General features: G+C 44.0%; 1 protein-coding gene across 1 annotated transcript; it reads right to left on the reverse strand.

Annotated features, from left to right (window-relative positions):
• Positions 1-9,269: 9,269 nt before the first annotated feature.
• On the reverse strand, positions 9,270-11,322 carry CCER1 (coiled-coil glutamate rich protein 1). The gene is made up of 2 exons (XM_072773037.1): positions 11,191-11,322; positions 9,270-11,061 (listed from the first exon to the last, which is right to left on the reverse strand). The coding sequence occupies exon 2, from the start codon at positions 10,828-10,830 to the stop codon at positions 9,484-9,486; it is 1,347 nt and encodes a 448-aa protein (XP_072629138.1). The 5' UTR covers positions 10,831-11,061; positions 11,191-11,322; the 3' UTR covers positions 9,270-9,483.
• Positions 11,323-13,809: the final 2,487 nt, after the last annotated feature.

Genomic DNA, 13,809 nt, shown 5'->3' on the forward strand with positions numbered 1-13,809 from the left:
TTTCATCGTGGTGAAACTTTCTCAGCTTTTACACTTGGACTCTTCATTATATCCAAAGCTTTTTCTTTTCTTTTCTTTTCTTTTCTTTTCTTTTCTTTTCTTTTCTTTTCTTTTCTTTTCTTTTCTTTTCTTTTTTTCTTTCTTTTCTTTTCTTTCTTTTCTTTTTTCTTTTCTTTCTCTTCTCTTTCTTTTCTTTTCTTTTCTTTTCTTTTCTTTTCTTTTCTTTTCTTTTCTTTTCTTTCTCTTCCTTCCTTCCTTCCTTCCTTCCTTCCTTCCTTCCTTCCTTCCTTCCTTCCTTCCTTCCTTTCTCTTTCTTTCTTTCTTTCTTTCTTTCTTTCTTTCTTTCTTTCTTTCTTTCTTTCTTTCTTTCTTTCTTTTCTTTTTTTTTATCATCCAAAGCTTTCAACTGACCTCCTCATATTGGCTCCTGCTTCTATTTTCTAGTTTCTACTTTCCCCTACCAGTGACTGCCATGTGGCAGCCCTTGGGCTCTTATCCTGCCAGTAGCTAACAATTTTCCATTCCCACCCACTTCCATTAGTGACAGCCGATTCCTAATTGAGAGAATTAAGAGCTCTGCGATCAGAACGTGCTTTCTACTCTCACCTTAGAAGAAAGGCGAAAAGGGGCCAGGAAACGGCTCTAATGATGTGAATATTCTAGCACAGTTTGGCACTCCGCTTCTCGTCTCTCTTGAAAAACGTTTCATCCCATAAATAATTTATCACAGAACCTTCGGACATCAATTACTGAGACTCAGCATTTTTTTCAGGACAGGATTACAACGTGCAGTATGACTGCAGACGTTTGACTTTGGAATATTCACTTTGAATTATATGCCCTTGAATGCTCTGAACTGAATTGGAAATTTCATCATACTCCCCTCCATTTCAAGGAGCAGAGCAAGACCGGGGAGGGGGGGTGGTGGTGGTTCCAACCTGGGTCATCAATTGGCCTTGCAACCTTGACTGCAGGAGCTGTTCTGAGTAGCTGTGTGCTTCAGCTTTCTCACTGCTAAACAGGGTTGCATGGCACACAGCTCCTGGCACAGGGTAAGGACTCGGCCAATGTTAACTTTAAATGTGGCATAAAATAAATGTTTACATTTCCAAACCAAGTACTTTGCATTGCAGAATTATAATAAACTTAAAATGTATTTTCAGGTGCACTTTAAGAGGAGAGTTGTCGCTGTGAGCTTTAGCAATCATGGTTCATATTTGTGATTCTGTGCCCCAAAAAGCCAGGGCCACCAGCTTCCTTCTTACATTAAGGGACTTTGTGTTCAGTTCCTATGAAGATCTGTCTGTCCACAAGGACCTGCCTGTTGTGTGACTCAGAGCTAAGGGTGCAAGAGATGCTCTCCAGCCTTCCTGCTGAAAACGGCTTCAGTACCCACATCACAAAATAAGTCACTATGCTTCCCTATGAGAACTACTTTGATCACCGTAGATCATTTCATAGATTTCATTTTATTTTTTCATAACACGAAAGACATCTATTGAGGGCTTTTCATAGGCAAGAATCTGCACTGAAAATAGAAAATCAATTCTTTGCCCTGGGGGATTTCCTAGGCAGAAGAGAACCACTGAAAATGATAATTTTAAAAGGATAATGGAATTATGAGTGAAGTGAGTGTGAAGGAAGTACAAAGCAGGAGCACTTGCTCTTTCCGGAGGTGCTCAGAGCAATTGATGAGCACATTACTAGGCTAGTTGGAAATGTGGAAACTGCTTCTCAGGCTGAGACAAAGCCAATCCTTAGCACTGATTTATGCTCCCAACAGAAGTGGGTAAGCAGCTGGAAAGAGCTGGAAATGGGACAGTAATAAAAATATTCATTATCCTCTGGATGCCAGACAAATAAGCAGGTTTGTCTCTTTCCCTAATAAGTTGTGCTCTAATTAGTGTCTGTGATCGTTAATAAATTAAATGATGCTCAAGTCCCAGGAGGTAATCGACTATCACAGGTCCTGCATGTAAAACGAGGCCAAAATAACATAACACTGTATGTCAATGACTGAAATTAATATAAAAACTTAAATTTTAAAAAATATACATAAAATAAGTAAAACTAGGCCAATGGACACATACTCTTTATTTCTCAGGATAAGAGTATTAAGCATCATTTATTTCAGCGACGTGGACTTAAAATTTAAGCATATAAAGATCTATTCCAAATTTGTTGTCCCTTCTGCTCTTGATATTAAAGTCAAAACAAATACACCATCAGTACAGAGTGCTGATGTTAACTAGAGGTCTAAATGTTAAAAGGAATTCAAAACAGATTGTAATAATACCATTAGATAAACTTTTATTATAAATATGAAAATAATAATTTGTGGAATCCAAGACTCTTGTAGGTCTCTTTTCTTTCTTTCTCTTATAAACTTTGATAGTTTATATTAATATTTAGTTTCATAAGTCAAAAGGACACATTTTACTATTATTAAAGTCCAAAATATCTGGCAACACATTCAAATAAATGATACAAATATCTCCATATGGAGCTTTGTGCTAACATCTTTAAAAATATTCCTTTTCTATGTATTAATATATGTGTCCCCCCAAAAATGTATCTGTAAATACAACAGGAACACCGTGATCATTTTAGTTCACATCTAAAAGTTTCACCTTTGCCACTAGATGGCACCTATATATTAATAGTTGAAGAGCATATGTACCGAAAGAAGACAAAACTGAGTAAATTTTTTAAAAGTTCAAAACGAACTAGGGGTGGTGGAAGGGGAGGAGGATGGGGGGTGGGGGTGAATGGGTGACGGGCACGGAGGGGAGCACTTGACAGGATGAGCACTGGGTGTTATTCTGTATCTTGGCAAATTGAACACCAATAAAAAATAAATGTATTATTAAAAGCAAAACAAAACAAAAAAAGTTAGTTTGACTTTGTTTTGTATTTAAATTTTTGTCCTGGTATATACTTTACGGTGATGGGTTGATTGCTGGAAATATTGTGGAATTCACAAAATTTTTTTTAAGAAAAGGAAAACGTGATTTAGTTTTATTTATTTTATTTTATTTATTTAAAGATTTATTTTTATTTGAGAGGGAGAGAGAAAGAAAGAGAGAGAGAAGGTGAGCACAAGCAGGGGGAGGGGCAGAGGGAGAGAGAATCTCAAGCGGACTCCCCAATGAGAGTGGAGCCCAATGTGGGCCTTGATCTCACTACCCTGAGATCATGACCTGAGCCAAATTCAAGGCTCAACCGTCAACCAACTGAGCCACCCAGGAGCCCCTGATATTTTTATTTTTTAAAGAATAAATAAAATGTGAACATTGACTTTAGAAAATCCACTCAGGGTGGGAGAATGTAGATCCACTTAGTCCTGACCTCAGCTTGTCATTTTATATTTTCTCACAGCTCAAGGGAATGTTACAATCGAAAGAAAGTTAAAACAAAACAAAACAAATACAATTATATATAGCAGCATTCATTTTGCTTTTGGCAGTGCTATTCATGGCAAATGACATATGAAGTCTAATAGTGATTTTTGTGAGAACTGATGAATTAAATTAACACGAGCAAAAAGTCTTGGATTACTAGTACTAAAAGTGACATGCAAAAAATCTAAATGTATTCATAGGAGAGAATATTCCAATATTTCATGATAACGGAAGTATCAATTATTATAAAAAAGTTCAAATGCCACATGAAAATGACACAAGATGCAAATATTAATACCATAAGACAGAACCTTCTATAATGTTACAGTGTTATGACTAATACCCAGGGGTATTACACCCCTACAAAATTAGCTACCACCCCTGTGAATATTTTTCTAACCTAAAATTTTGATTTTGGTTTAATTATAGATGAGAAGCAACACAACATCTAAAACTAAATTGTCCCAATCGAGTGTTTTGTTTCCCATCAGATATATGTAGATTGACACACACACATATATAAAGTTATTAATCAACAGTTTCTAAGATCTTCATCATATGACTTATAGAAATGATTAAACTACTACTAAGAATTACAATTAAGACAGGAATAGTAGTTTCTCTTCCTTAGGCGCTATTATTACCAACCCCACATTGAAGAGACCATAATCTTTTCTCCTCCCCTTGGAACTCAGGTCAAACTTATTAAAGGAAACTTTGTTCCTACACAGGTTGTCTTGAAGAAGACAACAGGGAGAGATGTTCCAATACTACAATGGGCTCATCACTGTAAACTCCAAACAGAGGACTTGGGTCCTGAAACAATTTATTACTTTGAGTTTCAGCTCCTTCATCTGTATTAGGAAAGTAAAGCGTTAGTTCACAGTGTGGCTATATGGTTAAATGTGATAATGGGGGTTAAGAATCTCACATATGCTTACATGGTTTCTGAAATACTAAGATCTCTGTCCTGAATAGCTGATGTGTTCTACGTAGATGGCTTATGGCAGGTATTTAATATTTATTGGGATTTTCATCATCTTTGAGCTTACATAGGACAGAACCTTCTTCTTTAAGCATTACTATGCATGTGTTTGATTTTGAAAAGATGCATTGCCTAATATGAAAAAGAATGAGCCTGACTTGAGTGGGCCATTCTTAGCACTACTAGCTCTTCGGGTATGGAGGTCAGCCATAAAAAAGAAGGAAACATCACTGGCCTGGCGAAAGGGAGAGATGGTAAAGAACAGAAAGTTCTAGCTGCAGAGATTTAACTGATTTGATCATCCTGCACAACGGTAAGTGCAGCTCAAAGTAATGCATTGGATTAGTTATCTACGGGGGGAATGAGACAGTTAATGAATCATTTAATTATCTGAGGTTTTACGTTTGTAGTTGCTTCAATTACTAACAAGTGACGTTTAGACACCACTAATATGTCAACTGTCTCACCTGTGCATTTACTAAATTCTTATTCTGATGACAAGTAGGTACTGAATATCACTGTTCTGAATGTTAAGTTATTGACCCATTTAGTCTTCAAAATCTCATTTACTCTCATGAGGTAGATACTACCAATGAAGAAAATGAGAGGTCAAAATTTCAGTAACATGCCTAAGGTCACCAAGTAGTAAATGAAAGACATTTCGAAGTTACAGACCGAGAGCTTTATCATTAACTTCCCACAAGGGCTCTGTGATGGCACAAATCCCCCAACCACAGAGCTTCTAGATCTCTAAGGTGCATGAGTATCACCTAAAAGTCTTGCTACAAAGCAGATTCTAACCCAGTAGGTTTGAGTGGAGGCTGAGCATCTAACAAGATCTCAGGTGGTATCAATACTGTGGGGTCCATGGACTACACTTTCAATGCTAAAGCGCCAGGCCCCTACATTTGCACACTATTTTACCGGGAGCCAAAACTGAATTTCTAGAGCAAGTTAGTTCACTCTTAGTTTAGTGGTGACAACGAAAATATCTAGGTATTTCAGTCCAATGGAACCGCAATGAGATGACGCTTTCTGAGCCTTGTTAATGAACCTACACTGGTCTAATGTTCACAAATTGGCATGATTATAAGATTAATTTAGCATATAATGATGAACAGTGATGTATAGTGTCTACTGCACTTCTTAAATACTGGGTTATTTGATCTTCATGGTAGGTCTGAGCGGTAATGGAGTAAGACAAGTACATTTGAGGAAGCAGACCCAAGGTAAGTGGCTACTCCATGGGTCTTATGCAGCAGTGACCACACACAGATGCCCAAACTCTTCTCTTCCATCGCTGACCTTTATGTCTGGTTATGTTCCATTAACTGATTAAAAGTAAATAGGTGCAAAAATAAATAAAAAGGAAAAAAAATAAAAAAAATAAATAATAAATAAATAAATAAAAAGGAAAAAGACGCAGAACAATGACTGTACTAAAACAGGTAAGATGGAGCCACATTCCGGTATTGCTTTAAATACACAGATTACCAAAGCTGAAGGGAAGCATTAATATTAAGAGTAATTTTCTATTATTATTCCATTAATATGAATCTATCGAAATCGACATAGCTGCATATATAAGCTTTTTGTGCTGTTAAAATCAAAATTAAAGATGTTTTCTTAGTCCTATTCACTCCTTCGCCCCCAGACCACCTCTGAGATGACATTTGTACCATTTTTTCCCCAGACCCTCTTGGTTTGGTGTAGCTGGCAGGAAACTGGTTATTTCACCTCTTCTGTTTATTTTAATGGAATTAAATATGTTGCAATTACTTCTTTCCCATGCAGATGTTAAAAATTTTATGAAACTATACTCAGAGTTGATCTCTAAATGTCAGATGTCTTTGCATCCTTAGAAGACTAGTATTTTCACAGAAAAAAAAAAATCCCTCTGAGTTACTGTGGAGACAAAGTAATGAAGATAAATCAAGAAACGCTGTCAGTCAGCAGGAAAGGAAAATTACCAGAATCTCTATATTTAAAAACACTTGAGAATAGACAGCAAAGATTCTTATCAAGCCTAGGCCTTCCAAACACATTTGTGATTTATAATGTTATTTTTTTCTTCTCATTGACAAAGGAAATAGTACCTCGATTCTTGACAGAAATGGCTGAGTGGCTCCTCCTTTTTTTTTTTTTTTTTTAAATTCATGAGACACACACAGAGAGAGGCATTGACATGGACAGAGGGAGAAGCAGGCTTCCTGCGGGGAGCCTGATGTGGGGCTCGATCCCAGGACCCCGGGATCATGATCTGAGCTGAAGGCAGGCGCTCAACCACTGAGCCCCCAGGAGCCCCAGTGGCACCTCTTTATCACTGTGTTCACTCATACAGTTTGAGTTGATTTGAAGAAAAATGAGTTTACTTTGGAAAACTTGTGTTTTCGTCAAGTGTACACTTAACTCTAAAACTAACGACTAGGTTTATTCTGAGTTTGTACCGATGCTGAATCATCAAGTTGTCCTGAACACGCCGTGCAGAGGTTCTCCATAGGAGTGCTCCAAGCATGCTAAGCAACAATCCCTAGGGCCCTGTCATTACCTGAGAGTGGGTAGGGAGGTGTCTGAAAAGTGTCATGATGGGTGCACTGGGATGCCTGTCCTCCCCCGCAAACCCCAGCATTATTTTCTTCATTTTAATGGGCCTTTAGGATTGGTGATAGGGCCATCACAATTATCTGGCTGATAAAACAGAGTGTTCAGGTAGAGAATCATCAGTGACTAATCATTTTCTTCCTCCATTAATTTTTGCTGGTGCCTATTTCAGAAGATATAGGTTGTACAGAAGTGAATAGATAATAGAGCTTCTGTCTACTTCTGAAACTCTTCAGTGGCTGCTCCTTCAGGACACTCCTATTTCCGTCCTCAGTTCCTTGAAGGCACTGAGCTCCTCTCAGCTCTTGGCCTTTAGACTCACGCATGGTTCCCTCTGCACACAGTTAACATCCCTAGCTCTACTCTTGGGTTTCCTCGTGATCTGGATTTTCACAGCGATGCATCTCCTTGGCATTGCTTGCCGTGACTAATTTGTCTACCTCATTTAACGTGTCTTTCCTACTAAACTATCAGCAACATAAGAGTAGGGATTTTTTTTTTTCACCATTGTATCCTTATTAAAATTCACCTTGGTTGGCCCCTAATAGTATTTGTTGAATAATGGTTGGGGAAGTCGAGGAAATTCCTGAGGGACTGCTCATGCCTACATCCTCTACAATGGCTAGTGAAGAATGCTTTGTGCCTGTAAAGGTGGTTAATGTGTTATTTTTTTTTTTAATGTGAAAGTAGAATCTTTTGTAATAATGAGCTGGGAATTGTCCGGATGTGATTATGAAGAAGCCCTAAATGAAATCCTAAGTCCTTAATGAAAACATACTTATGATATAGTGAATATTTGAATGTCTTGGATAAAGTATTTATGAGCTATGGTTTGCAAGGATCTGTGGACCAGTATCAGGAGCAGGACTCTTCGTTTCCCCCCTACATATATACATTAGAATGGAGCTAGTCTTAAACTACAATTATAGGTCACTCAGAAATTGCATCCTGGAGAAAGTCATGATCTTTTAGAGTATTATTAAATGTTTGGTTATCCATTGCGACAGTTTGGAATGTTCAGTGTCATTTGAAAATTCCCGCCATGTGTTAGTTGTTGCTTCTGTTCATCCTGTTGACCCCTGAAGCATTACTAATTAGATTTCTGATATTTAAATAATAGTGAAAAGCAGAGTGCTTTCATTTAACGCTATAATCATTTTTTAAGAGTTTAAGCTTATCCCCCCAAAAGCTGCAGTACGCTGGGATATATGAGTAAAAATCAATATCCAGGTGAGATATCACCATACAGTCTGCTCTTCACCAAATATTGAATTGTGATTCAAACTATACTTAGCACAGTTTGTTAAAAAAAAAAAAAATGTAATTTTTGTGAAAGGTTCGAAGTCTTCACATCGAGGGATGTTCTGGAAATATGCTATGGATGGAAACTTTTATTAAGTTTTGAGAATTAAGTGCCCAGGAGGAAATGTATTGACTTCCTAAAAATGTTTGAATAAGAACTATTACTTTGAATAATGTATTCTCTGTAGGTAATTGTTTAGATATTAGAAACTAGCTCACACAGGCTTGCACTGAACACATCTTTGGTTTACTCTTCTTTGAAAGGAAGACCAACTGGGAAAGAAGATATTCCACCCCCAAAAGGCCAACAATCCTTTAAAAAATCCATTCTGCAAAAACTATTTTTATGGTTCCCGTGAACTCATGACAAGGAATATATCCAGGAACAAGGCTTCAAAATCTAAGCTATGTTCCATTGTTTGTAGTTACCTTGGATTTTAACTAGATGTACAAGTTGACTTCTGACCATGGGGAATCCTCTCCATGCATGGATTTATGGATTGTTGAGGCCATGGCAAAACCCAGTTCCACAGAAGCAACTTTGTGTTCTGAGGAAGATCTACAGACTGCGGCACAAGGAATATAAATGAGTGATGCCACGAGAAACAAGTGGGGTTAGCAAATTACAACCCTCAAAAACGAACTCTGAAGGTGGAGAATCTACGAGGAAAAATATTTTTTTGAAATATAGACATTCTTACATGGTGTCACTATGATGTTAAGAGCACTGACAGACATTCAGTAGCTACCGCGTGGGCTCCTGAAGCATGTAACCGCCAAAAAACCTGTTGATTCCAAGCTCAACTGTCTACTTGACAGTTGAATAAATCTGTTACCAAAGAAACAAAACCAAAACCAAAACAAAAAAGCACCCTAGAAAAACCTTCCAGCATTGCCAGAACTTAAAAAAAAAAAATTGCCAGAATTGGAAAAAAAATCTCGTGTCTATAGAGGAAAACACCAAATGAAACCATTCAAACTGCAGTAATAAAATATTTGGCCTTTAATCATTTCCGATTAAATTATATTTGAAAGCTGCCCCTCCCCCACCCATACTCATACACAAACACACCAGTTTCTGAACATTTTATGATGGCCAAAGAAGGGGTTTCCATTGGTATGTTTATTAATGGAACTCTTTTTTTTTTTTTTTTTTGGAACTGGTTTTCAATAAGTGGCTATTCCATTTTAGCCTCACATCAGTTCCATCCCATCCTCAATCCCTTTCCTGCTAACAGTTAATGTCTCAACCACGAGGAGGGCTTCCTGGGCCACTCTAGGAATGATCTGCTTGGGGCTTAAATAAGCACAGTTTAGAAAGTTCTCTCTCTCTTCCTCGGGCCCCACTAGGAACGACAAAGGCATTTGCAGAGGTAAATGGTTCTCTTCCTCTCTTGGCTCCTCCTCCTCCACGGCCTCCTCTTCTGTCTCCTCCTCCTCCTCCTGATCCTCCTCCTCCTCCTCCTGGTCCTCCTCCCCCTCCTCCCCCTCCTCCTCCTCCTGCTCCTCCTCCCCCTCCTCCACACAGTCAGCCTCTTCGACCTCCTCCTCTTCATCATCTGAGGCCTCTTCCTCCTCCTCCTCCTCCTGGCTCTCCTCCTCCTTCCCATCACACTCCTCGTTGTCACACTCGCACTCGCACTCCTCCCCCTCCTCCCCCTCCTCGCCCTGCTCCTCCTGCCCCAGCGGTGCGGCGGGAGACCCGAGCTCCCGGTCGGGGTCGGGACTGAAGACGAGCGACGGGTCCTGCACGCCGCCGTACGGAGCGCCCCACGGGCCGGCGTCCTCCTCCTCCTCCTCCTCCCGGTCCTCCTCCTCCTCCCGGTCCTCCTCCTCCCCCTCCCCCTCCTCGCCGCGGGGGGCCTCGTCGCTCTGGGAGGAGCCCCCGGGGGCGGCCTGCTGCCTCCGCAGCGCCTCCTGCTGGCGCTCCAGCTCCTCCTGCCGCATGTCCTCGTAGATCTGGTTCATGATGAACTGCGTGGTGTTGCGCGGCGCCCGCATGCCCGGCGCGCGCCACCCGTACAGGTTGACGGGCCGGAGCAGGGTGCTCAGCGCGGCGGGCGGGCGCGGCGGGGAGGGGCGGCGAGGCGGGCGGCGCGGGCCTCGACCCCGGCGGCCCCAGCGCTTCCTCCTGCCCGGGGGCCGCGCCCAGCCGCGCTTCCAGGGCCCGCGCCAGCACGAGCAGCAGCACAGGCAGACGGGGTGCAGGCCGTACACCCGGATCACTTGCACGCGGCCGGGCCGCCGCCAGAAGCCCCCGGGGGGCGGGCGCCAGGGCCCCCCGCGGCGCCCCCCGTTAGGGGACACGGCCCAGTAGGGCCGTCGGGGTGGCTGGAACCACGGGCCCGGGCCGTGCTGCTGCTTCGGCTGTTTCCAGGGGGGCTCATACTCAGACTTGGGGCCGTAGCGGCGGCGCCGCTTGTAAATCGGGGCGCCCCTGCGCCTTCGGTGGCAGGTGGACCAGGTGCGCAACGGGGCGGGGGGCGCCCAGCCGCCGCCCAGGTTACGAGGCTCCTCCCGTGTGTAGAGGGTCTGGGTCATCGCTCACGGAGCTCGGGGAGGTGGAAGCGGAAGCGCCCCGGAAGCTGCGGTCGTTTGGCCCGAGCCGAGGGTGTGCAGAGCCTCGGGTGTGCAGAGCCTCGTCCGCCTGCGCGGCGGCAGCACGTGCCGGTCTCCGTCCGCTCCGCTCGCTCGCTCGCTCCCGCTTGCTCCGCAGTCTCTCGTCCTGCGCCCCCGAGCGGTCCGGCCCAGGTGGGCTGGGGCTGGGTAAGGCTGGGGAGGGAGGGGGGGACGAAGGTGGTGGTGGGCGACGCACGGGGACACCCGCTCCCGGGGCCCCCCACGCCCGCCTCCGCGGAGGCGCCGGGAGCCTGGGAGCCGGGCAGGCCGGGGTGCGCGTACCTGGCGGCTCCCTCCCCACCCAGGCGCTTCCCCGTCGGGCCCGGGACCCGGCGGGACTGAGCGGGCGCGGGCGGCGCGGCCTTTAAATAGTGGCCGGAGCCCCCGCGTGCCCACCGCGTCCTTGGTTGCCCGGGGCGACAGCCAATCGGGGTCCAGGTCGTTCTCCTTGGGCGACGGGGGGCGGTTCGGGTGGAACCAGGTGCCGCGCGAGGGTTCGCAGGGGGCTTGTGACGCAGGATTTGAAAGGGGGCGACGGGGCCCGAGGCTGGGGGCAGTGCTCCCCAACTCGGAGGACGCTCGGGGCCGGTTCATGTGAAACCTGCGCACCACCTGGGGGTGCGGGGATGAGGCACCTGGGCCTAGAGTTGAACCTCTTGGCAGCGGGGTGTGGGGTTCGGGGTGGGGGACCTACCTTGTACATTGCAAAACATGCATCCTACACTTGGGGAGGTGGAAGGCCTAGAGGGGAAAGTGCCTGGTGTCAGGAAACTGGGCCCCACTCGTACCTTGGGGGCCGTGCACACTCCCCTAGCGCCTGGCAGTTGCAGCACCTCGTTCGTGAAACGCGAGCGCACACCCTGCTAGCCGTGCTGGCTCCCCGGGGGCCCCGGGCACACAGTCCTTAGGCCCGCGGGCTCTGTGAGCTTGGCATCGCCACCGCGCCCCCCAGCTCAGGGAATCCAGAAGTTAGTTTACCCGAGGTGGTCGGGATGAGGAGCTTTGCGGCCAGTATTCATTCATTCACTCATTTATTAAAGATTTTATTTATTTATTCATGAGAGACACACAGAGAAAGGCAGAGACATAGGCAGAGAGAGAAGCAGGCTCCGCATGGGGAACCCAATGGGGGACTGGATCCCAGGATCCCCGGACCACCCCTGAGCCAAAGGCAGATGCTCCACCACTGAGCCACCCAGGTGCCCTGGGGCCAGTATTTAAACCTCAGGCAGTTTGGCCCCCAACCCCAAATTCTTAACCATATGGCTGCGCTGGACTGCCCATTCACCCTTAAATAGGACTTTTGGGATGCGGACACGAAATCCTATGGGAAAACACTTTAGTAATTACGCTATGGCATGCAAATGTCCACTGCTTAAATAAATCATCCCAGGATGTCTGAGGGTGGTGGTGGTTATTCTTGGGAATACAAATATGCCAATGGCCTCTTTTCGGATGTCCCTTTGTCTACCAGATGGCACATACTCTGGGAGCCTTTATAACATTGCGGTGAAGAATATGGGCTTTGATTTACATTAGCATGAACCTACTCTGAATGATACCATAATAGTGGTGGACATATGTCATTATGCTTCCATCTCAATCCATAGAATGTACAATATCGAGACTGAACCCTAATGTGAGCTGTAGACTTTGGGTGATGATGATGAGTCAATGGAAGTTCATCAGTTGAAAGGACAGTACCTTCCTGGTAGGGGTTATCCACAAGGGAAGAAGCCCTCCATGAGTGGGACGAGAGAGTATATGGGAAATCCCAAATATGGGACTGGATATGGCTACTCTACTCAATTTTAATGTGAACCTAAAACTGCTCCAAAAAAAATGAAATCTGTTCAAGAGAATGTGCTTCAAGTTCAATTCAGCAATGATTAACCTCTGTAAACCTTGTGTTCCTAACCCGAACGGAGACTATGGTTATGATACCTATTCCATAGTTGTGTTAAAGGTTTCGTAAGGTACTTCATTATAGCAGCTGGTGCAGGTACCCATGAGCGCACAGTGGCTGTTAGCTATGGCCATTGTCACACTTCAATACTTTAGGACTTTTAAAGAAGTTGATACAGTGTATGTAAAGATAACTAACCCTGTGAGTGATGCCATGCCCTTTTCTTGGCCCACCTTTTAGAAACATCGTGAAAATGCTACCAAGCTTGATCTTAGAGAAAACCATCCCAGAGTATATCCCTTTATTGCTTTCCTGGGGTGAGTGGAATAGTGGAAACTGGAACATTGCCCACTGGGATCCTGAGTCTATACAAGCCTCCAGTATATGACAGAGAAAGAAATGTGGGGAAGCCCTGAAGCCTACAAAGGTCATTTGCGCCTTCCTGGTTGAAAATTGAGAACAATGTGGGGTTTTTTGGATCAGGACTTCAACCCTTGTTGTGAAACCTGGAGACTCCACAGGCTTCATTCAATTTTGTTTGCTCTGTGGTTTGCTGCTTGACTCCAAGTGCAGAATGCTGACACTTTTAGCCCCCAGTGTCCCTTCTTGGATGTAGAATCACACAGTTGGCAGTTACTATACCCTTATTCTGCTTAATTCAGATTGGAATGCTGATACTCCAGATTTATTTTTCTGAGGACATAAGTAGTATACATATTGGGCTTTAATTGGGAACTTTAGAAATTGACCGTGTTACTGTAGTAGAATTCTCATGAATTTCTTCTTTGTGTTAAAAAAAGGTTGGGGCGCCTGGGTGGCTCAGTGGTTGAGCATCTGCCTTTGGCTCAGGGCGTGATCCTGGGGTCCTGGGATAGAGTCCTGCATCGGGCTCCATGGAGAGCCTGCTTCTCCCTCTACCTATGTCTCTGCCTCTCTCTGTGTTTCCTGTGAATGAATAAATCTTAAAAAAATTAAAAATAAAATTAAAAAAATAA

Source organism: Canis lupus, chromosome 13 (assembly GCF_048164855.1).
Source record: "Canis lupus baileyi chromosome 13, mCanLup2.hap1, whole genome shotgun sequence".
NCBI classification, from domain to species: domain Eukaryota; kingdom Metazoa; phylum Chordata; class Mammalia; order Carnivora; family Canidae; genus Canis; species Canis lupus.